Raw genomic sequence first — 22,940 nt, forward strand, 5'->3', positions numbered from 1 at the left:
TAAATCTGTTCAAGTCTAAAGGCCCGTACACACGATACGAAAATCAAATGGAAAAATTTGTACAACGTGCTGTCTGCCGATTTTTGGATCGTTAGTACTGTGCTTTTCGACAGCCGATTTCACTTTTTTCGTCAGGCAAAAGCTGGATGTGCAGACTATAAAATTTTTGTCGGATGTGAACGTCCGATTTTCGTTTCATTAGTACGGTTTTCGCATGAAAAAAATCCGTAAGAGGAAGACTACGCATGCTCAGTAACGAAAGAATACATACAAAACTATTCAACACGTTACGTCACTTCTGACGTTGTATTCTGTCGTACGAAAATTTTCGTATTGTGCGTAACCTCTTCACTTTCGACATGAGACCAGCATAACACAAAAATCAGACGTTCGGTCATCCGAAAGTCTAAGCATGTGTACGAGGCTTTACTCTTTGCAGCTCAGCCTGTCATTCCCCCCCCAAATAGTTTTCCACATCACTTCAGGGAAGATCACAGATCGCAAGGTTGTCAGCCTGGGCCATCTGTCATAGATACTTTGGAGAAATTTCAATCACATATCTGCACTATAAAGCAGGCCACAGATGGATCTAAAATCGCATGGATTTCTCCCGCGGAGCCATTGTGTTCTCCCATTGAGGGGGCAAGGGGGAGCCATCCCCCGCCAAGAGAACACATTGACTACTGCTAGCGGCTCTAATAGCCGCTAGCAATAATCGTATTTAAAACCCAACAGGATGGTTGTACCCAAACTGATCGATCAATCAACTTGGGTACGTTTAGCCTGCCAATACATGGTTTGAATCTCGGATGATCCCTACTAAACCGGCCTGAGATTCAAACCAGCTATGCCTGGCTTATTGGAGCCTGAAGGAGAAAAATTCAGCACTCCAAGCTTTCTTACCACTAAAGTGTATGTCCAGCCAAATTGTATATATTTTTTACGTTTAGGCAAGCAGGGGGCATTTTCAGGAGGTAATTCATGGCAGCCAATGGTTGTGCAGCCTTCCTTTAGGATAATGCGTGCTTGCTGACCAAGCCACTTCTGTTATAAATAAATGGCTTGTGCCTTACTGGGATATATTAGTAGTTAAGGAATGGATTGTTTAACGTATTTTTTTCATTGAGAACAGTTTCTTTCTTTTTTATTTTTAGCTGTTCATGCTCAGCCATCACATTAAGTCCACACTGATCTTCCCAAAGACAAAATAAATATACATAAACATGAAGTAGAAACATGTAATGCAGGCAAGCTGTAAAAGAACCATAGAACCACCGACTGCACCAATATGAGTGAAGTCATCTCCAGGAGATCCAATCATATCATCTCACATTCCTGGTCAAAGGAGGTCATCTACAGAGTGCGGCCAGGGATTAGAGCCAAGGTGTGTCTTCCTTGTGGATAAACATGCATGCTTGGATGACTGCAGCAGGAATGTCTATGCCACGAATATTCTTAAGAACAATTACTTAGCAGTCAATAGATGTCTTGACACGTCATGCTGATTGGATTCAGGTGTCTGTACTACCTGTGAAGATATAAATGTTGGGATTTGTTCCTAACAAGTCTTGTGGTGACAATTTTGTGGGACGGTCCTGTGCTAGCATGACTTTACCAGTATGCACAAAGTCATGGTTTGACCAGTTTGGTGTTGAGGAACTGGAGTGTCCTGTACAAAGCCCTGACTTCATCCCTACAGATTACCTTTTGGGATGAATTAGAACACCACTTGCTAGTCAAGTCTTCTTATCCAACATCAGTACCCGACCTCACAAATGGGTACAGACACTTCAAAGTCTTGTGGAACGTTTTCCCAGAAGAGTGAAGGATGTTAAAGTCACAAAGACGGGAGTATTCCATATTAATGCCCATGGTTTTGAAATTGGATACCCAACGCACTGGAAAATCCAATTGCTTTCCAAAATACTTCTTGGTCGTTACTCCTACAATATATCCCACTGGGAGTTGACACAAAAAATAGTGACCAGATGGTACCTCACACTCTCCTTCGCATAGCCCAATTCTCTCGGTCAGGATCTCCCCATTGCTGTTGTGGCTGTTGCCAAATTGGTAACTTACTACACATATTCTGGACATGTAAAAACTTAAGAAGCTTCTGGAGGAGCATGTTCCATCTTCTCTCCAATGTCACGGGAATTCTTACTAACCCCAAACCGGCCCTAGCAATTTTGAAGCATTGATGAATTCCCCCCCGAGTTCCAGAAGATGGTATCCACTATAATACTTGGTGCTAGACTTGTCACCACGAGACATTGGGTGGTGCCAAACCTTTCAGAAGTTATGCCAATTGTATAATCGCATTACTCCCTTGAAAAACTATTAGCTTTAGGGAATAATTCACTGACACCATTTGAAAAGGCTTGGCTCCCATGGACTCATTGGTTTCTCTAAAAATAACTAATGATTATTATATTTTGACATTCTGTTGCAGTTCCTGTATTGTATAGTATTATGACTTGGGATACTACTTTTGCCCTGTGGGGCGTATTACCTTGTTGTTGTTTTCTTTCTCTTCTTTACTCTGCACTACCTGCATTTGCAGGACTGTATTTTTTTTAAAACTGTAATAAAACTGCTTTTGGAGCTGTGAGAACCGAGTGATCGGCGGTGTTCGATCACTCGGTTCTTAGTGTTAGAGCTGGCAGGGGACAGATGCAGGGGACATTTTCACTTAGGGGTGTACTCACTTTTGTTGCCAGCGGTTAACATTAATGGCTGTGTGTTGTTATTTTGAGGGGACAGCACATTTACACTGTTATACAAGCTGTACACTCACTACTTTACATTGTAGACAAGTGTCATTTCTTCAGTGTTGTCACATGAAAAGATATAATAGAATATTTACAAAAATGTGAGGGGTGTACTCACTTTTGTGAGATACTGTATATGTAATGCACTGTGTAAATAGACGGCGCTATACAAGTACCTGTAATAAATAAATAAGACAATACTTTGCTTCTCCTGTGCCTCCAGGCTGATCACCACTACAGGAGAAAGAGGAACCGTTGTCTGCTTTCTGTAAAGTGCAGCAAAAAAAAAAAAAATACGCAATGGTACAGATCTGGGAAGTACAATGCTGGCTTCCTGAAATGTTCTACATTATCTGGGCTGCGTTTCCTGGCATCTAATTAAAGCAGCATTTTCCTAGACAGATCTAATCAGCCTGCAGAGAATCTTGAGTCCTGCAGCCTCTTCTGTCCATTACATGAAGCAGATCTGACTGGAAGTCGCATAAGCACAGGACCCTGATTGACAAATTCATCCTCATTCTGTTTTGTTATTTTTTGTTTTGTTTCCTCGTTCTATTTTTTTATTCCTCTCTTTCACGGCCAGAGACAGTGGAAAGGTTGCCTGCGGCACGGAGCCAGGCACCTCTGTCCTGATAGGATTCATGCGTTTTCAGTTCACGTGTCAGGAAGATGGCTCTGGGCTGAGCGTGGAAAGACCTGAGAGTCCGATTAACAGAAAACCCAGAACAGCTGAGAGATTTATGGCCTATTCTGCTGGAGGAAGCCTGAGCCTTCACTGTGCTGCGGGATATGACTCTTCCTGGTTCAACGCAGATTAACGAGAGGAATTCATCCGAGTATTTACATGGAAATGTGAGCAAATACCAGAACAATACGATGATGGGCATTGCCTAAAGTTTTACGGGTGGTTTCATCTATTCTCTTCTAACTGCTTAACCACTTAAAGTGATTGTAAAGCTTCGAGTTTAAAAAAATACAAAAAACAAACATGTTATACTTACCTCCACTGTGCAGTTCGTTTTGCACAGAGTGGCCCCGATCGTCCTCTTATGGGGTCCCTCGGCGGCGCTGGTAGCTCCTCCCCGCATTGTATAACCCCCTAGGAGAAGCGCTCTCTTAGGGGGGGTTACCTTGTGGGCGCACTCCAGAGTCCAGCATTTGCGTCCATAGACGCAGAATGCCGGACTCGCCCCGCCCCCCCCCCCCAGTGGCGCATCATTGGATTTGATTGACAGCAGCGGGAGCCAATAGCTGTGCTGTTATCAATCTATCCAATCAAGAGCCGAGAACCCCAGGCAGAGGAATAGCATGCCTCCGCCGTGGGTAATTCCAGGGCTCAGGAAGGTAAACCGGGGGGCCGGTCACTGCCAGGTGTTTTTTCACCTTAGTGCAAGGATGCATTAAGGTGAAAAAACACGAGGGTTTATAACCCCTTTATGGACCGGAAGGATTTGCCCCCTTAATGACCAGGCCATTTTTTGCGATACGGCACTGCGTAACTGACAATAGCGCGGTTGTGCGACGCTGTACCCAAATAAAATTGACGTCCTTTTTTTCCCCTTATTTTTGGTGGTATTTGATCACCTCTGCGTTTTTTTTTTTTTTGCGCTATAAACAAAAAAAGACCGACAATTTTGAAAAAAAAAAACAAAAACAATAGTTTTTACTTTTTGTTATAATAAATATCTAAAAAAAATGTAAAAAACTAAATTTCTTCATCAGTTTAGGCCAATATGTATTCTTCTACATAATTTTGGTAAAAAAAAAAAAAAAATCGCAATAGGCGTATATTGATTGGTTTGCGCAAATAAGTTATAGCATCTAAAAAATAGGGGATAGATTTATGGCATTTTTAATATTATTTATTTTATTTTTTTTACCACTAATGGCAGTGATCTACGATTTTTAGCAGGACTTTGACATTTTGGCAGACAGATCGGACACTTTTGACACTTTTTTGGAACCATTGACATTTATACAGCGATCGGCGCTATAAAAAAAACAAACGCTGATTACTATGTAAATGTCACTGGCAGAGAAGGAGTTAAGAGTAGGGAGCGATCAAGGGGTTAAATGTATTCCCTTGTGTGTGTTTCTAACTGTGGGGGGATGGGACTGACTGGGGGAGGAGACATATCGCTGTTCGTAATGAATACGAACAGCAGATCAGTCTCTCCTCTCCTGTCAGAACGGGGATTTGTGTGTTTACACACACAAATCCCTGTTTTGGCTCTCATGCCCACGATCGCGAGTGGCAGGCGGACATCGTGGCCGCCGACCACGCACATCGGGTTCCCCTGCCATGCAGCGGGCACGTGCCTATTGTGCTTAAAGGTGCCGCATACGATTTGCGGGATCGTGCCGACCCGCCGCCGTATAATGACGGCAGCTGGTTGGCAAGTGGTTAAAGTGCAACTATAATCTATACAGTCATGGCCAAAAATATTGGCACCCTGCATTTCTGTCAGATAATGCACCACTTTGCCCAGAAAATTGCTGCAATTACCGTATATACTCGAGTATAAGTCGACCCGGATATAAGCCGAGGCACCTAATTTTACCACAAAAAACTGGGAAAACTTATTGACTCGAGTATAAGCCGAGGGTGAGAAATGCACAGCTACTGTAAGTGGAAAAGAGGGTCAACAATGCCCATTTGCATTCCTCACTGTGCCCATTTGAAGCCATAGGTCCCCCGAACTTCAAACTCGGTAGTTAAGGGTTCCTATATGCCCCCTAGGTGCATCCAAAATTTGGGGTCTCTAGACCCAAAGGGTCCCGAAATGACATTGCTGCAGATGGATACAGTTGGCCAAATTTGGGGCCCCGTATCTCGGGGCCACTTAGTGCTAGGCACCCCAGATTTGGTGTGCATACCTAGTCGAACTAGCATCATACTACATCCAAAGCTGTGATTCCTAGCACCAAGTGGCCCCGAGATACAGGGCCCCAAAAATCGGTTCAGAAAATGTCAAGCAGAGAATGACATTTTCCGACCTGAGTTTGGGGCCCCGTATCTCGGGGCCACTTAGTGCCAGGAACCCCAGCTTTAGATATGTTGTGGTACTAGTTCCACTGGGTTTGCACACCAAATTTGGGGTTCCTAGCACTAAGTGCCCCCGAGATACGGGGCCCCAAATTCGGTTCGGAAAATGACATTTTTTGCTTGACTCGAGTATGAAGCCGAGGGGGGCACTTTCAGCACAAAAAAATGTGCTGAAAAACTCGGCTTATACTCGAGTATATACGGTACAAACGTTTAGGCATTCTCATTTTTGTTTCTTTTGTTTGTATTGGTATGACACAAAAAAAAAAATTGGAGATACAAAAAGCCATATCTGACACATTTTACGCAAAACTCCAAAAATGGACTGGACAAAATTATTGGCACCTTCTCAAAATTGTAAGAAATAATTGCATTCCAAGATTGTGATGCTCCTGTAATTTGCAATTGAACTGCAATGTATCAATTAACAGGTGCTCACAATATAGAAATCACACCGGCAACCAGTTAAAATGGTGAAAAATTGACTCAACTTTTCTGTTGTGTGTCTGTGTGTGTTACACTGAGCATGGAGAAGAGAAAGAGCAGCAAAGAATTGTATGAGGATTGGAGAACAAAAATTGTGGAAAAGCATGGACAATCGCAACGTTACAGGTCCATCTCCAGAGATCTTAATGTTCCTGTGTCTACTGTGCACAACATTGTCGGGAAGTTTACAGCCCATGGCACTGTAGCTAATCTCTCTGAACGTGGATAAAAGAGTACAATTGATTGTTCGAATGGTGGATAAAGAACCTCAACTTCCAGACAAATTCAAGTGTGTCTGCGTGCATTATACGTCACCATCTGAAGGAGGTAGGAGACCCAGGAGGATCCCAGTGCTGACACAGACATTAAAAAAAAGCCAGATTGGAGTTGACCAAAACTTACCCGAGGCCAAAATGCTTTTGGGAGAATATGCTGTGGAAGAGACCAAACAAAATTACCGTTTTTTGGTAAAGCCCATCATTCTACTGTTTTCAGAAAAAGAAAAGAGGCCTTTAAAGAAAAGAATACAGTCCCTACAGTCAAACATGGTGGAGGTTCACTGAGGTTTTGGGGTTGCTATGCGGCTTCAGGCACTGGATGTCTTGATCGTGTGCATGGCATTCTGAAATCTGAAGACTACCAAAGAATTATGGGGTGCAACGTAGGGCCCGGTGTCAGAAAGTTGGATCTCCGTCAGAGGTCACGGGTCTTACAGCAGGACGATGACCCAAAGTACACATAAAAAAAGGACCCAGAAATGGTTTAAGTCAAAGCACTGGAGAGTACTGAACTGGCCAGCAATGAGTCCAGATCTGAATCCCATAGAGCTCCTGTGGAGAGCTCAGCAGTTGGGAAAAGGAACCTTTCCAATTTGAGAGACCTGGGGCAGTTGGCGAAAGAAGAGTGCTCCACAATTCGAGTAGAGAGGTGTAAAGAAGCTCATTGATGGTTACAGAAAGCCATTGATTTCAGTTATTTTTTTTTGTGTGCCACCAAATATTAAAATGAGGGTGTCAATAATTTTGTCCAGTCCATTTTTTGTTTTGTGTGTGGAATGTGTCAGATTTGGTTTGACAGTTTTTGTTTGAGGACACAAGCAAATGTGACAGTAGGCAATCCCGGCATTCCAGGAATGTAACTGTTTTTTGAAACCGTTAAATTGGTGGGTTTAGTTCCACTTTATGTACTGCTGCTCAGGGGTTTTGGGCATCAGCAAAATGGCAGCCTCCAGCAAGAAGAAATAGGAGCAATACTGGAGGCAATTTACAGCACACACTTATTTTGTGCGTGCAATGTATGTTCCTTGCTAAAGAACATTATTTTTTATCAAGTTGTTATGGGTAAAGTTCCACTTTAAGACATCTGTGTGATGATTTTTTTTTTTTTTATACATAGACCCCGAAATGTGAATGTTTAGGAAAGGCTTGTTGAATACTGAAGAAGTACTTACAAAATTGTAAATTAATGAAAATCCATGCTGCATGCTATTTAAAAAAAATGACATTTGGTTTCAATGATTAACTGGCTGCCAAAAATCTACAAAAGCAGACTGCCAAAATTTCTACAAAAGCTGGCTGCCAAAATTCTACAAAGCCGGCTGCCAAAAATCTACAAAAGCCGTCTTCAAGGATTCTCTAAAAGCCGGCTGCCAAATATCTAAAAAAGCTGACTGCCAAAAATCTACAAAAGCCGGTCTTCCAAAATTCTCTAAAAGCTGGCTGCCAAAAATCTACAAAAGCCAGCTGCCAAAAATCTACAAAAGCCGTCTTTCAAAATTCTCTAAAAGCCAGCTGCCAAAAATCTACAAATGCTGGCTGCCAAAATTCTACAAAAGCCAGCTACCGAAAATCTACAAAAGCCAGCTGCCAAAAATCTACAAATGCTGGCTGCCAAAATTCTACAAAAACCAGCTATCAAAAATCTACAAAAGCCAGCTGCCAAAAATCTACAAAAGCCAGCTACCAAAAATCTACAAAAGCCAGCTACCAAAAATCTACAAAAGCCGGCTACCAAAAATCTACAAAAGCCAGCTGCCAAAAATCTACAAAAGCCAGCTGCCAAAAATCTACAAAAGCCAGCTACCAAAAATCCACAAAAGCCAGCTACCAAAAATCTACAAAAGCCGGCTACCAAAAATCTACAAAAGCCGGCTACCAAAAATCTACAAAAGCCAGCTACCAAAAATCTACAAAAGCCAGCTACCAAAAATCTACAAAAGCCGGCTGCCAAAAATCTACAAATGCCGGCTGCCAAAAATCTACAAATGCCGGCTGCCAAAATTCTACAAAAGCCAGCTATCAAAAATCTACAAAAGCCGGCTGCCAAAATTCAACAAAAGCCGGCTACCAAACATTCTGTACCGTTGTGGCTTTACACACACTTTAAATGATCTCGTGAAACAACAGGACATTGGGCGAGGTTTTCACAGTTATCCAATCACATTCCTTTCCCAAGATAACATGTTCCAGATACATTAGTGACTATTATTTATTGTTCTATGACTCTTTTATGGGACTTTTTATGGATTTTTCCATTTCCACCCCACCCTGCCAGTCATCCTAGTGCCATATGATTACCCCCCATATGTCCCAGATACATACATATATCCCCAAGATATGTCTAAGGCTGCCCCATTGACATTAGATTGTCTCCTGATCCCACTGAAAACAGCCAGAGTGGGAGACAGCCCTTCAATGTCTTTTTTCCTTCGCACTCTTCTCCACCTTTAATGGAGATCTGAACCGGGCAGAGACCTCTGTGGTGTGCACATGGCTCCTGGGATGTCTACATCACACATCCTAGGAGGCAGTTTGCAAGATGTTGTGGGGCCTCTGACAGAAAACCGGCAATGACTCGTGGCCTGTTCGTGCATGAGAGAGGGGGGGGGGGTGTTGGTACACCAGGCTTTAGCATGTAAAAAGAAACAAAAAAAACTTACTACATAGTTATAACTATTAAAAAAACTGAGATTTTAAAGTGTGTGGTCGCCGGCTTTACCGGCTTCATTCATATAGTTTCCACATTATGCAATGATATGAACCATCCGTGAGAGGTACTGCAGAAGTCTCATGTGAGGAGAGCCAAGACTGGGAGATATGCAGCAAGTTAGTATATGCTCTGCTTAGTATATGCTCTGCATTACATGGAATCACCAGACACGATACAATCCTCCACAAACTGAATACAAAGTCACTGGACAGCTGGTGACCGATCGGTGGGCGGCACACAATCCTCATGCAGTCTCATGCTAGACAGGCGGAGGGTCACACCTGTCCTCTGACGTACCTGCATTGAACTGCTTACTCTTGCGCGGAGAGCGTGGCTGGCGCTGGTACGGATCGCTTGTCCCGTATAGTTCCACCGTCCCCATGCTGAGCAAGACGGTTTTCTGAATGTAATCTACAACACCCAATCCGGTACAGTTTCCGAAGGCGATTCTGAAACAAGCCACAAGTCACAGAGTCACAAAGAGCAGGCACAAGGGCGATGTTTTCCGGTTTGTCTCATTACTAAAGTATATAGAAACATTAGATACATTTAAATGGAGATTTCAGTTTAAAGTGTTTGTAAACCTCTGACATGAAATATGAACAAAGCATATCCCTCTACAGTGTGTACCTGTCTCACTCCAGAGCACTGAGTGTCATTTCTGTCTGCTGCTTCCTTCCTCTGCTATCAGCATGTGTCACTTCTGACCAAGTTTTCCTGACACCAAGAGAAAAATGTTGACAAGGGGAGGGCCTAGCCTGTGATTGAAAGCCTCAGCTTTGTTCCTGTGTGCTGTGTGGGGGGGGGACATCCAGTGTCCGGCACCCGCAGATCGGCTTCTGCTGTGAATAACAGCAAAAGCGGCCTGCCGGCGGTGCACGTGCGCCCCCTATAGGGGTGAGTGCAGAATCTGGTATACATATACGTGTGTGATTCTGCACAGGTGGGCCACTCTGTAGCAGTAAATCTGATATGGGTCAGTCAGTAAGTGGTTAAAAAAAAAAAGGAATGCATTAATCAATTTTAAGGGTAACATACATTTAGAAATGTAGAAGAGTGACAGCAGAAAAAAAAAAGACCAAGTGGTCCATCGAACCTACCCCATTTTATTTATTTAAACCACATGTCCATCTAAGCCAGCCCTATCCACAGAGTGAGAGCATTACTGAGGGATTTCAGGGCAGAACGCCCCAGCTTTGTAAGCACCGCTCTCTATCACACTAATAGGTGCTCTCTCAGGCTGACATCTCTGGTATTATTTTCAGTTCACACGGCCTCAGGTAGCAATGATGACCTTTTATATGAATCCCGGATTAATCATAGTCACAAATGTCACATCATTATTACCACAAACCAAAAAACGTAGCCGTAGGCTTTGGCCTACCTCCTTATGCCACTTCTATGAAGACGGGACACTGCCTTTGGTTGACATGATTTAGAACATGAGTGTAAGTGTGTCTCTGAGCCAGTGTTGTGTGAAAAACGTTTTTACGGAAGGACGGAGACATTCATTTTACTGTGATACAGAATACTCCCCCCCCCCCCCCCCCCCGAAGGTCTTAAAGGAGTTGTAAAATCTCAAGCCTCGTACACAAGATCGGATTGTTGGCCAACAAGACCGTGGAATTTTGTCCAAAGGGCATTGGCCCAAACTTGTCTTGCATACACACGGCCACACAATTGTTGGCCAACAATCACGAACACAGTGACGTACTATGTGGTTTTTCAGCTCTTTAGCGCCACCCTTTGGGCTCCTTCTGCTAATTTCTTGTTAGCAGAAGTTTTTCGCTTTTTATTTCGCATTTTTCATTTCGTGCTTTTCAGTTTGTTTCTGAGCGGCCGTTCGTCAACCAGACATGTTGGGGAATCGGAGGAGATAACGTGTTATTTATTATTGGCCTTGGAGTTATTGCTTTGACATGATTTTTTTTTTGGTTGAATAAAAATGATTTGATTTGGTAGATTTTCTATATTTTTGGATGCATAGAATGCACTTTTTGGTTAAGTTCTATTGGCAGATAGCATGTCTAGTTTTATTTGTTTTCTTTTTTTAATGCACAATAAATAAATTGTGTAGAATAATACTTGGCTATGTGTTTTACTTCAAATGACAGTTTGGAAGTCGGCAGTTACATTTAAAAAAATACAATGTAAAATTGACAAGGGACACCAACATAGTTGTATCTTTGATCTTAAAAACTACGGGATAATAATAATAATTATTTTTGATATCACTAGAAAAAAAAGCCTTTGAAAATTCGTTTGCAATAACTCCATCAGTATCACCAGCAAAGCAGCTTCATTATTATCCCATTAAAGAAGAAGAGAATTGTGCGCTGCATTTCCAGATTTCATAATTTGCTGCGTCACGAATATTAATTCTCCATTACGATCGCTGGTTTACAAGACCGACTGCTTCTGGCTCGTCCTTGCTTCCGAGCATACATGTTTGTACTTTGGATTTTTGTCCGACGGACTTGTGTACACACGCTCGGAAAATCCGACAACAGACATTTGTCCACGGAAAATTTATAAACCTGCCATCCAATATTTGTCCGCGGAAAGTTGGCCAACAATTGTCTGATGGAGTGTACAAATGGTCGGATTTTCCGCCAACAGCCTGTCATCACACATTTCCCGTCGGAAAATCCGATCGTGTCTACGAGGCTTCAGGGTTTTTCACTCTAAAAGGAGAAGTTCAGGCTGAGCTCGTTTGGCTGGGCTTCTCCTCTGGGTCACAGGAGTACAATTCGTTTTGCACTCCTGTGACCCATTTTCAGCAGAGCGCGGTCTGAAGTCCGCTCTCCACTGACGTCACCAAGATCAGTCCAGACATCGCATCATCCCAACTCTAGAAGTCTGGATCCGCCAGGTGCCTTGACTGATAGCTGTCTCAGCCTCTCAGCGCTCCAATCAGTGTGGAGGAGCAGAGCAGGAGAGCTGTGGATTGACAGGCAGCAGCTCTCCGCTCGGGGAGCTGAAAGAACCGAGCTTAGTTCTCAGTGCAGAGGCAGAGGGTGACCAATGTTGCATCCACCTAGGTAAGTATGATTATGGGAAAAAAAATTCCCATACTTCTCTTTTAATGCATTCTAGGCATTAAGGTGAAAAACCTTCTGTGCTTCAGCTGCCCCCCAGAGCCCCCCTTTTTTCTTACCTGAACCTGATCGTTACAGCGACAAGAACGAGCCTAGCAGCTCCAGCTGCTGTCTTGGGTCCTCATTGGATAGACTGATCGCAGCAGGAGCCATTGGCTCCCGCTGCCATCAATCAAATTTAATGACATTGTCTGTGTCAATGGACGCAGCAGCAGGACTCCGGAGCGCGCCCGCACAAGTGCCCCCATGGAAAGCAGCTCTCCGCGGGGGCACTCGATGAAGAGGAGGAGCCAGGAGCGCCAACGTGGGACCCCAGAAAAGGAGGACCGGGGCCGCTCTGTACAAAACCCTTGTATAACATTTTTGTTATTAAGAACAAAACAAAAAAAAAATCTTTACAATCACTTTAAGGAGGATCGTGCACCAACAACAAGCGGGCAACGTGATTGACGATGGATGTATCGCGGGACACTTTCTTTTTATTTGAAATATAATAAATTAAAGGAATTGCCAAAAACTGTCTGCTGTGGTTTTTACTTTTTGACACTTTTTTTGGTGAATATACCCGATACCCATTCACATTGTTAAAGGGGGCTTCCATATTCTGATAAGCTCCCCCCCCCCCCCGAGAATCTGACAAACAATTGCCAGGGTTGTCGGGAAGAGGCTCTTGTCCCCATCAACATGGGGATGAGGTGCTTTGGGGTGGGGTAAGCAGACCCCCCGCTGCCCCAAAGCACCCACCTCCCCCCATGTTGAGGGTAACATGTGGCCTGGTATGATTCAGGAGAGGGGGGGGGGGTCGCTCGCTCTTCCCCCACTATCCTGACCTCCAGGCTGCATGCTCTGATAAGGTTCTGGTATAGATTTTGGGGGGGGTGGGGGGATCCCACTCCAATTTTTGCCGTGGAGTTCCTCTCAATATTCATACCAGACCCGAAGGGGGACCCTATGCCATTTTTTTCCTTAATTTTTCATCTATATTGCCGGCAATACATTACAGCTGCGAGCAAGTTTAAATGACATTTTTTTCTTTAGAAATGTAATTATTGCTGCGGCACTGTTCTACACATCGCACAGACTAAGGGGACCCCCCAGGGAGGATATTTAAAGGAATAATTCATTTTTATTGTTTTAGTTTAAGCATTATTAAAATCACTGCTCTTGAAAAAAACGATTGTTTTAAAAACTTTTTTTTTTGCATTGATAGATGTCCCCGGGGGCAGTACTCGGGTCGCCAAACACTTTTTATGACAATAACTTGCATATAAGCCTTTAAAATGAGCACTTTTGATTTTTCATGTTCGTGTCCCATAGACTTTAATAGGGTTCACATGTTCGTGCAAACTTTTTGCCTGTTTGCGGTGTTCTGGTGCAAACCGAACCGGGGGGGGGGGATGTCGGGTGTTCGGTCCATCCCTATTTGATGTGTTGAATGCGCTATTTATTGTATATGTACATTTAAGGGTAGCGCTACACTTAATTTGTTGTTGATTTAGGTGTATTGGGTGTGGTGGAATCACTTATTTGGTGTTTAGTCAGCAACCCAAGTTAAAGCGGCGCTCCACCTAAAAGGGTCGGAGTGTAGCAGTTCATGGGTTCGGTACCCTTCCTCTCTGTGCTCCTAACAGTATCGGTACTCACAGGCCATAGGCAGAGCTGACAGCTAGGCTGGTGATCTGTTGTGGAGGCTCTCCATCCACCCACACAAGCTGGACTACAAGATCCGCCTGGTACCCCGGGGGCATTCTCACTGGTCGGCTCTTCACACTGCACAGAAAGGAGAAGGAAACAATCATCACTCATGTTATATCATATTTACATAACAGGTAACAAAGTCATATGGCTGCACAACATTCACCAGTGGTTGTGGAGCTCCTTATTGGGGCATACCATCTCCTGGCACTTGGTTTCAGCACTAGAGATCACACAATCTGGTACATCTCTGCATAGAAACCAATCAGCTTCCAGGTATTTTGTCAAAGCTTAATTGAACAAGCTGACGTTAGAAGCCAATTGGCTACCATGCACAGCTGCACCAGATTTTGCACTCTCCAGTTTTAGTAAATTAGCTGTAAATTACCTGTGTCACATTGTACGATAATGTGTTACCCTGCGCTGTGCTGCACAGCGATGTGCATTGGAGCTGCACTGACATGCAGCTGGGGTGTCATTCAAAATACACTCCCTGCCCACTTTATTAGGTACACCTTGCTGGTAGCGGGTTGGGCCCCCCTTATTAGGTCCCCCTTGCTAGTAGCGGGTTGGACCCCCTTTATTAGGTCCCCCTTGCTAGTAGCAGGTTGGACCCCCTTTATTAGGTATACTTTGCTAGAAGCGGGTTGGACCCCCTTTGTTAGGTACACCTTGCTAGTAGCGGGTTGGACCCTGTTTATTAGGTCCCCCTTGCTAGTAGCAGGTTGGACCCCCTTTATTAGGTATACCTTGCTAGAAGCGGGTTGGACCCCCTTTATTAGGTCCACCTTGCTAGTAGTGGGTTGGACCCCCTTTATTAGGTCCACCTTGCTAGTAGCAGGTTGGATCCCCTTTATTAGGTACACCTTGCTAGTAGCGGGTTGGACCCCCTTTTGCCTTCATTCTTGGTGGCATAGATACAACAAGGTGTTGGAAACGTTCCTCAGAGATTTTTCTCCATAGTGACATGATAGTATCATGCAGTTGCTGCAGGTTTGTCAGCCACCACATCCATGATGCCAATTTGAATTTCCACCACATCCCAATGGTGCTCTATTGGATGAGATGTGGTGAGTGTGGAGGCCATTGGAGTACAGGGACCTCATTGTCCAGTGGTGAGATGATTGGAGCTTTGTGACATGGTGCATTATCCTGCTGGAAGGAGCCATCAGAAGACACTGTACACTGTAGTCATAAAGGGATGGATATGGTCACCATTACACCACCACCACCAGCCCGAACCGGTGATACAAGGCAGGATGGATCCATGCGCCAAATTCTGACCCCACCATCTGAAATCCAGACTCATCAGACCAGACAATAATTTTCCAATCTTCTATTGTCCAATTTTGGTGATCCTGTGCCACTGTAGCCTCAGTTTCCTGTTCTTAGCTGACAGCAGTGGCACCCGGTGTGCTGTCTGCTTCAAGGTTTGATGTGTTGTGCGTTCAGAGATGGTATTCTGCATACCTTGGGTGTAACGAGTGGTTATTGGAGTTACTGTTGCCTTTCTATCATCTGGAACATTTCCAACATGGCCGCTATGCTTTCCAATAGGTTTCCTAATCTGACAGAACACAAAGGCAGAAGGCAGAAGCGGACATCCTCTTACACCCAGGCAAGTCTTCAATTTCACACTTATTTTAGCAGTAAACTCACCTTATATACTGATATACAGTATTTTTAAATCTGTGACATGGTTTTGATGTTGCATTTGAAAAGCAGCGACAAGCCTGCAGTAATAAGGTGGCGACGGCCATCTTGGTACACCCCGCACTGCTCAGGGAAATACTGATAGTCACTTGGCGCCGAGGGACATTTTTCGACGCACTCTCTCTGTCGCGGTAAAATATATGTCTATTTCAGTATATAAGGTGAGTTAATTGCTAAAAAAAAGTGTGAAATTCAAGACTTGCCTGGGTGCAACAAGATGTCTGCTGCAGCCTTCATGTTTTGTAAGATTGGGAAACCTATTGAAACGCACAGCGGCCATGTTGGAATAGCGCAATAAGCAATTTTGTTTGCAGCGTCACTTCCGTTGCATTTTCTGATGGGTAGCAGTATTCTGATAGAACACCAGCCCTAACGAGTTTCGGCTGAAGACTTACTTATAGCATTTAACTGCAAAGCAGGGGCTGCCTGTCCATTAAGGGCGCACTGGCGGCACCCCCCCTATATATCACCACCTCCCCCTATCTATGCGTCTGGCCCCTTTCAGGATGGCAGGTGCATGGATTACAATGCAGGGTTAGAGCCAGAGGCTCTAATAAGCTTCAAGATAGTGTGGGCTCGGGGCGCAGAGAATGCGCTCACAGCCTACCCAGATGTGTTACAACAGCGAATTAATATTCACTATTGTAACACTGATCCTCCTCCCGGCCAATCAGGAAGCGGGTTTTGACACCCATCACCCCATTGGCTGAAAGGACAGGCGATCCCTATTGGACTCCTAGGAGGAGGGGAGGAGCCGCACGCTGAAACCCGCAGATGGAGGAGAGAAAACTTAGCTGCTGCCCACCACCCGCCTACATGGGGTAAGGACCAGACCGACCGGCAAACCGCGGGGAGGGGGGAGTGCCACCAGTCGCTAGGCGGGGGGAGGTAGTTGTTTGCCCCATCTCAAAAAAAAAACAAAAACAGCCGCCGCTGGTGCATAGCATAGAAATACAGAGACCTAGTGATGATGTCATCACTTGGACCTAGAGATCTAGTGATGATGTCATCATTAGGTCTGTAATAAAAACAAACTCAGAAATGGCAACATAAAATTCGCTGTTGTTGTCCGAGTCCAAAAACAGTAGAATGGGAGTGTATTCTACCGGATCAGAAAGCTCCTGCGAGGCAATATAAATTAGTTACAGTTTTCTGAATAAACCGTTTATCATACGGATCACCGGAAAGGAGCGGCATCAATCTGCCGGAATCACACCGGGGCTTTTCATGTTCATAGCTGCCCGGAGTGTGAAAGAACCGTAAATAGGTCCGGCAGGGCTAATCCTTCATGAAAGAGTTTGCGGCCCTTCCGTCAGCTCGAGAGCGTCATTAACTGAGCCGATGTTTTCCCTCGAATAATCAAGAGAGCGGGCAGACCTCTGCAGGAAAAAAAAAAACGAACACAAAAAAAAATCCTCTCGCTAACCTAGAATTAGACAAAATGAGTTGTTGTTTCAACAAATTGAGGAACGCTGAAACACAGTTAATTATGAATACGCCAAGTCTTTTGTAAGCAAAGCACTGCAAATAATACTGTAATTACTATTAAATTACAGCTTTCAAGGCTTGCTTTGCTGCCAGTGTGATGTGGTTATTAGGCTACTCTGCTGCATGGCGGTATAGTGTGCGCGCGCTCGGGTAATCACTGTAATCTGAGCAAAGGGGATCTCAAGGCTTTACGGAAACGGGGGCACCGCGATTCCACATCAATGCACGCAATCTACCGGCAGCGAACCGCACTACTGTTAACCCGCTGCTGCCCGGGTGCGCAAGGGAACTGCCTGGGCTCAGTCTGGAGTAGTGAGATGCGGCATAGCACATGCACAGTGGGTATAGAAAACAAGCACCCCCCCCCACCTTCAAAATAATCAAATTGTGTTGCTTTGCAGCCTGAAATGAAGACAGACATGGTTTTTGTTTTATTCAGCTGTATTTACTCAGTGCAACTCATAACATCCAAGTAAAAGACGGAACACCAACATGTCAGATAAAAATAAAAAGTTAAAAAACTGAATCACTGAGTTAGAAAAAGGATCACCCCCCTCCTAAAAATGACTTGTAAACTCAATCAGGTGTAGCTAACCACCTTCTCAATGGCACACAAAGCTATTTGATTTTCATCTGTGATCAGGTGAGGTTTATTTTTGATAAGCTCAGTATCAAAAAGAGCTTTCCAGGAGCATTTCGGTCCCTGCTAGTGCAACCGAAGCAAACAATCAACTACGGGTGGCAAGGCGCTGTCACCGGGATCTTCAGGATAAAGTTGTGGGCAGGCACAAGTCAGAAGGGATACAAAAACATTTCAAAGGTTTTATCAATGCCTAGAAGCAGGAAAAAGGATCACCCCCCTCTTGTGTCAGTATTTTGTTGAACCACCTTTTGCTTTAATTCCAGCCTTTAGTCTGTTGGGGTTTGTCTCTACTAACTTTGCACATCTAGACTTTGCAATATTTGCCTGCTGTTCTTTGCAAAACTGCTCAAGTTCAGTTACATTTGATGGTGACCGTTTGTGGACTGCAGTCTTCAAGTCATTCCACAGATTTTCAATGGGGTTTAGGTCTGGGTTCTGACGGGGCCATGCAAGGACATTCTCCTCCTTCTCCTTCAGCCACTGTGAGCTAATTTTTGCTGTGTCCTTTGGGTGATTGTCATGTTGGAAGGTAAACCTTCTTCCCATTGACAACTTTCTGGCAGAGGGCAGCAGAGTTTCCTCAAGAATTTGATGGTGTTTTGCCCCATCCATTTTTCCTTCTATCCTGACAAGTACTCCAGTCCCTGCTGCAGAGAAACACCCCCATAACAGGATATTACGACCTCCATGCGTTACTGTAGGAACTGTGTTATTTGGATGGATTTCCGCCAGACAGATCGTTTGGTGTTGAGGCCAAATCATTACATTTTAGTTTCATCTGACCATAACACCTTTTTTCCATGTGGTCACAGAATCTTTAAGGTGTGTTTTGGCAAAGCTCAGTGGTGACTGCATGTGGCCCTTTCCTGAGGAGCGGCTTTTTTCTTGTAACCCTCCCCTCATACAAGCCACATTTGTAGAGAATTTGTGATAGTCACATGCACACAATGACCACTCTTTGTCATAAACTCCTGCAACTGCTTCAGAGTTGCTGTAGGCCTCTTGTTCTCCTCTCTGGCTAGTTTCCTCCTGGCTCCTTCATCCAGTCTGGAGTGACGTCCTGATCCAGGGAGGATATGTGTTCTACCAAACACCTTCCACTTCTTAACAATAGACTTCACTATGCTTCTAGGCATTGATAAAGCCTTTGAAATGTTTTGTATCCATCTCCTGACTTGTGCTTCTTCACCAATTTATCCTGGAGATCCCGGTGACAGTGCCTATAGTTGATTGTTTGCTTTAGCTTAAATGCTCCAGGAAAGCTCTTTTCATGCTGAGCTAATCAAAATGACCAAAATGACTGCATGTGGCCTTTCCTGAGGAGCGGCTTTTTTCTTGTAAACCTCCCCCCATACAAGCCACATTTGTGGAGAATTTGTGATATTGTTGACACATGCACACAATGACCACTCTTTGTCATAAAGTCGTGCAATTTAAAATGAACACAGCTGATCAAAGTTGAAAGTCAAATGGTTTTGTGTGCCATTGAGAAGGTGATTAGATACACCTCATTTTGTTTACAAGTCATTTTTAAGGGGGGGTTGATCTTTTTTTCAACTCAAATTATTTTCCGACATGTTGGTGTTCTATCTTTCACCTGGATGTGATAAGTTGCACTGAGTAAATACAGCTGGATAAAACAAAAACTGTGTCTGTCTTCATTTCAGACTGCAAAGAAACAAAATGTCATTATTTTAAAGGAAGGGTGATTCTTTTCTATATCCACTGTAGAGGTAGAATTATGAATAAATGGCTCTATAATATTGGGCTATATTTACACTATACAATAACGTGTAAAGAGGACAAGAAGGCAAGGAGAAGACCTTCTGAGTGAATGTAGGAGTGACTCTCACCTCAGACATGGTATACTGTCCTTTGGGGGCCCCTCATTGGTGACAGTATTGGCACTGCCAGCCAACATCCTGCTCTTCATGGACAGGGGTTGGGATGTGGGTTCAGGGAAAGGAAGGACACTGTCTGGGTCAGGAGTCATCATTTCCTCAATCTCGCACAGCAGTCGTACTTCCAAGGACTTAAAGAGAACAGAAATATAAGTAACATAGCAATAAGGAAAATTATAGTAACATCTTAGATCATATATATATATATATATATATATATATATATATATATATATATATATATATATATATATATACCAGGGGTCTCCAAACTTTTCAGTATGAGGGCCACATCAAATATTTTACAAACATAACCAGCCTAAAAAACATTTCCACCCCTTCACATCAGGGTCCCTACCAGAGTCCACCCTTACATGAGGGTCCCCAACAGTGCCCCCTTTTTATCAGGGTACCCACCAGAGTCCATCCTTACATGAGGGTCCCCATTACAGTGCCCACCTATTTCAGGGTCCCCATCAGAGTCCCCTTACATCACAGTCCCCATCAGAGTCCCTCTTTTCATGGGGGGAGGGGGGATGAGGAGACCATAGGCAGTCTCCGCCAAAACCTTAATCCTCAATCTGTGGATACTGAGGATTTGCCACTGACCCTAGCTGGAGAAAAATCTTCTAGAGCACGGGTCTCCAAACTTTCTATACAAAGGGCCAGTTTACTGTCCTTCAGACTTTGGGGGGGGGGGGGGGGGCACACTGTGACCACTGGGAGTAGAAAAGTTCCTGACATCAGTGGGGAAAAATACAATGTTCCATTGTTTGTGTCAGTGAGAGGAATTGGGTCCCATCGTTGGTGTCAGTGGCAGGAATTGTGCCCCATCACTGATGTCATTGGGCCCCATCCTTGGTGTCAGTGGGAGGAATTGAGCCCCATTATTGGTGTCAGTGGGAAGAATTGTGCCCCATCATTGGTGTCATTGGGCCCCATCATTGGTGTCAGTGGGAGGAATTGTGCCCCACCATTGGGGTCATTGGGCCCCATTGTTGATGTCAGTGGGGGAAGTTATGCCTCATTGTCGGCTTCAGTGGATAGAATAGTGCCCCAAGGGCCGGATAAAAGCAAGCAAAGGCCCCCGTGCCGCAGTTTGGAGACCAGTATTCTAGAGGGAGGGTCGGATGTGGCCCATGAGCCATAGTTTGGAGAACCCTGTTATACCCCTATACATTCATCATTGCAAAGGTGCCTCTGGGTCCATGCCTCTGTAAGCCTCCCTATTTCTCTCTGCAGTATTAATTTAAAGCTAAACTCCTGGCAAACAGCTAAATACACAGAAAACATACACGTGAAAGTTATTTTCCCGCCATAAGATTTGTATTTAGTCCTGAGATTTATACAATTCAGGCACACAGCAGAGGCCCTCTGGCCAGGCAGGAGACCTAATTTTTCTCTGCTGCAGTAAAGGCTCACTTACAGGTTTTATCCCTCTCAGAGAGAGGATCTGAGCTGGGGGGGGGGGCAAAGATTTTTGCTGGGTGGGGGGATTTCAGCAGGGGGGAGATTTGTACTGTAAGGAGGGGAAATTTATGCTTAGGGGTGAGCATGCAGATAATTATAAATTAGAGCCCTGGGCTTTATATGAACTTGTTTCGGCACTGGTTTGGTCCATACGAACTATTTAAACTTCACTAAAAGCTGGAGATCAGTTTTAAGGGCAGTCCAGACTGCACAATGACACTACCTTAAGGCAGGGAGTCTCCAAACTTTCTAAAGAAAGGGCCTTCAGACTTTAGTGGGGGTGGACTGGACTGTGCCCAGTGGAAGTAAACAATGTCCGATTTTTGGTATTAGAGGGAGAAATAGTTGGTGTCAGTAGTATATTAGTGCCCCATTGTCGGTGTCAGTGGCAGAAATTATGCCTCAAGGGGCGGATAAAGGCAAGCAAAGGGCCACATCCGACCCCAGGGCCCTAGTTTGGTTACCACTGCCCTAGGGGGTCCGTGACGGCCCGTGCTCACAGGAAGTGGGTTGAAAGACTCCGGCTGTCATTTAACCAGGAACACTTGCGGCATCTAGTGGTGGAAAGAAACTACTGCAGGACTGAAAATGAGTATTTCAGCAAAGGCTGCTTTTTTTCTGTTTTAAATAACAGAGAACATAATTAGGTTAAATTGTGTGTGTGTGTGTGTGTGTGTGTGTGTGTGTGTGTGTGTGTGTGTGTGTGTGTGTGTTAGCATTTAACAAGCAGAGTTCTGATTTAACTACAGCAAGTGTACATTGCGCTCGCTGTTTATGTAAGTACAGAGGACCCTTTTATTTTGACTCAGAATAAAAAACTCTTAGCACTTACCACAATTTCCGTGACCACCTCATGCTTGCTGAATCTGTAGAGGATGACATAGGCCGACACCCCGGCCACGCAGAAGATCCTGCTCTCTGGGCACCATGACATCATCTGGATGGCGAAAGGGTCGTCCTCTACTATCTCGGCTGTCTGCTTCCCTTCTCCCACCTTCTGCTTCTCAAACACCTTGGAGGTCTTCAGCTTGTACAGCATCTGTAAGCTGACTGCAAGGCACAGCATATGGGAAGTCAGAATGGCATCACTTACACCGGGATCCCTAACGGCAACTGTATAATTATGAACTCATTTATAGTACAATTAAAAATTAATAAAGCGCCACCCAAAAAATCTGTAATTTCATCGTTTTTCACACTTGGCTAGGTGAGCTAAATTTATGGCTGTTTTTCAGGGCTTTTTTTTGTAATGTAACCATCATGAAAAAAAAAAAAGAGATATCCTGAACATTTCTATATTAATCTTTAGATTTAACATTATTCTCTTTGTTTGTATGACTAATGCTTTACAGATTTATTTTTTTTTAATGTTTTTCTTTTTAATTTTTATTGTTTAGGTCGACATAATATGCCCTTAAAGCATACCTATAAAGAGGAACCAAAATGCATGCATGCGCAGTTCCAAAGCCGACTGGGCTTGGACATTCTCAGCTATTTTCGGCCCGGGCGGGCACATGCACAGTGAGTCAGTGACGTCATGGCGCCACGTTTGAATGAATAGCAGCACGGCAGGGGGCAAGCCTCCCGAGCCGGAGACCGGATCCTGGCCCGCCATCCCATCACCATGCCACTGGGAGCAGC

At 44.3% G+C, this 22,940-nt stretch overlaps 1 protein-coding gene across 9 annotated transcripts in view; it reads right to left on the reverse strand.

Moving 5' to 3' along the window:
* The window catches only part of STXBP5L (syntaxin binding protein 5L), a 391,287-nt gene that overhangs the window by 92,504 nt on the left and 275,843 nt on the right, over window positions 1-22,940 (reverse strand). For all 9 annotated transcript variants that reach the window (XM_073617498.1, XM_073617500.1, XM_073617499.1 and 6 more), the window contains exons 15-18: window positions 22,132-22,349; window positions 19,782-19,960; window positions 14,034-14,159; window positions 9,589-9,740 (exon numbers count right to left, since the gene is read on the reverse strand). In XM_073617498.1, the coding sequence (XP_073473599.1) occupies window positions 9,589-9,740; window positions 14,034-14,159; window positions 19,782-19,960; window positions 22,132-22,349 (675 nt within the window). The remainder of the gene's footprint in view (window positions 1-9,588; window positions 9,741-14,033; window positions 14,160-19,781; window positions 19,961-22,131; window positions 22,350-22,940) is intronic.

Source organism: Aquarana catesbeiana, linkage group LG02 (genome assembly GCF_042186555.1).
Source record: "Aquarana catesbeiana isolate 2022-GZ linkage group LG02, ASM4218655v1, whole genome shotgun sequence".
Taxonomy (NCBI): Eukaryota; Metazoa; Chordata; class Amphibia; order Anura; family Ranidae; genus Aquarana; species Aquarana catesbeiana.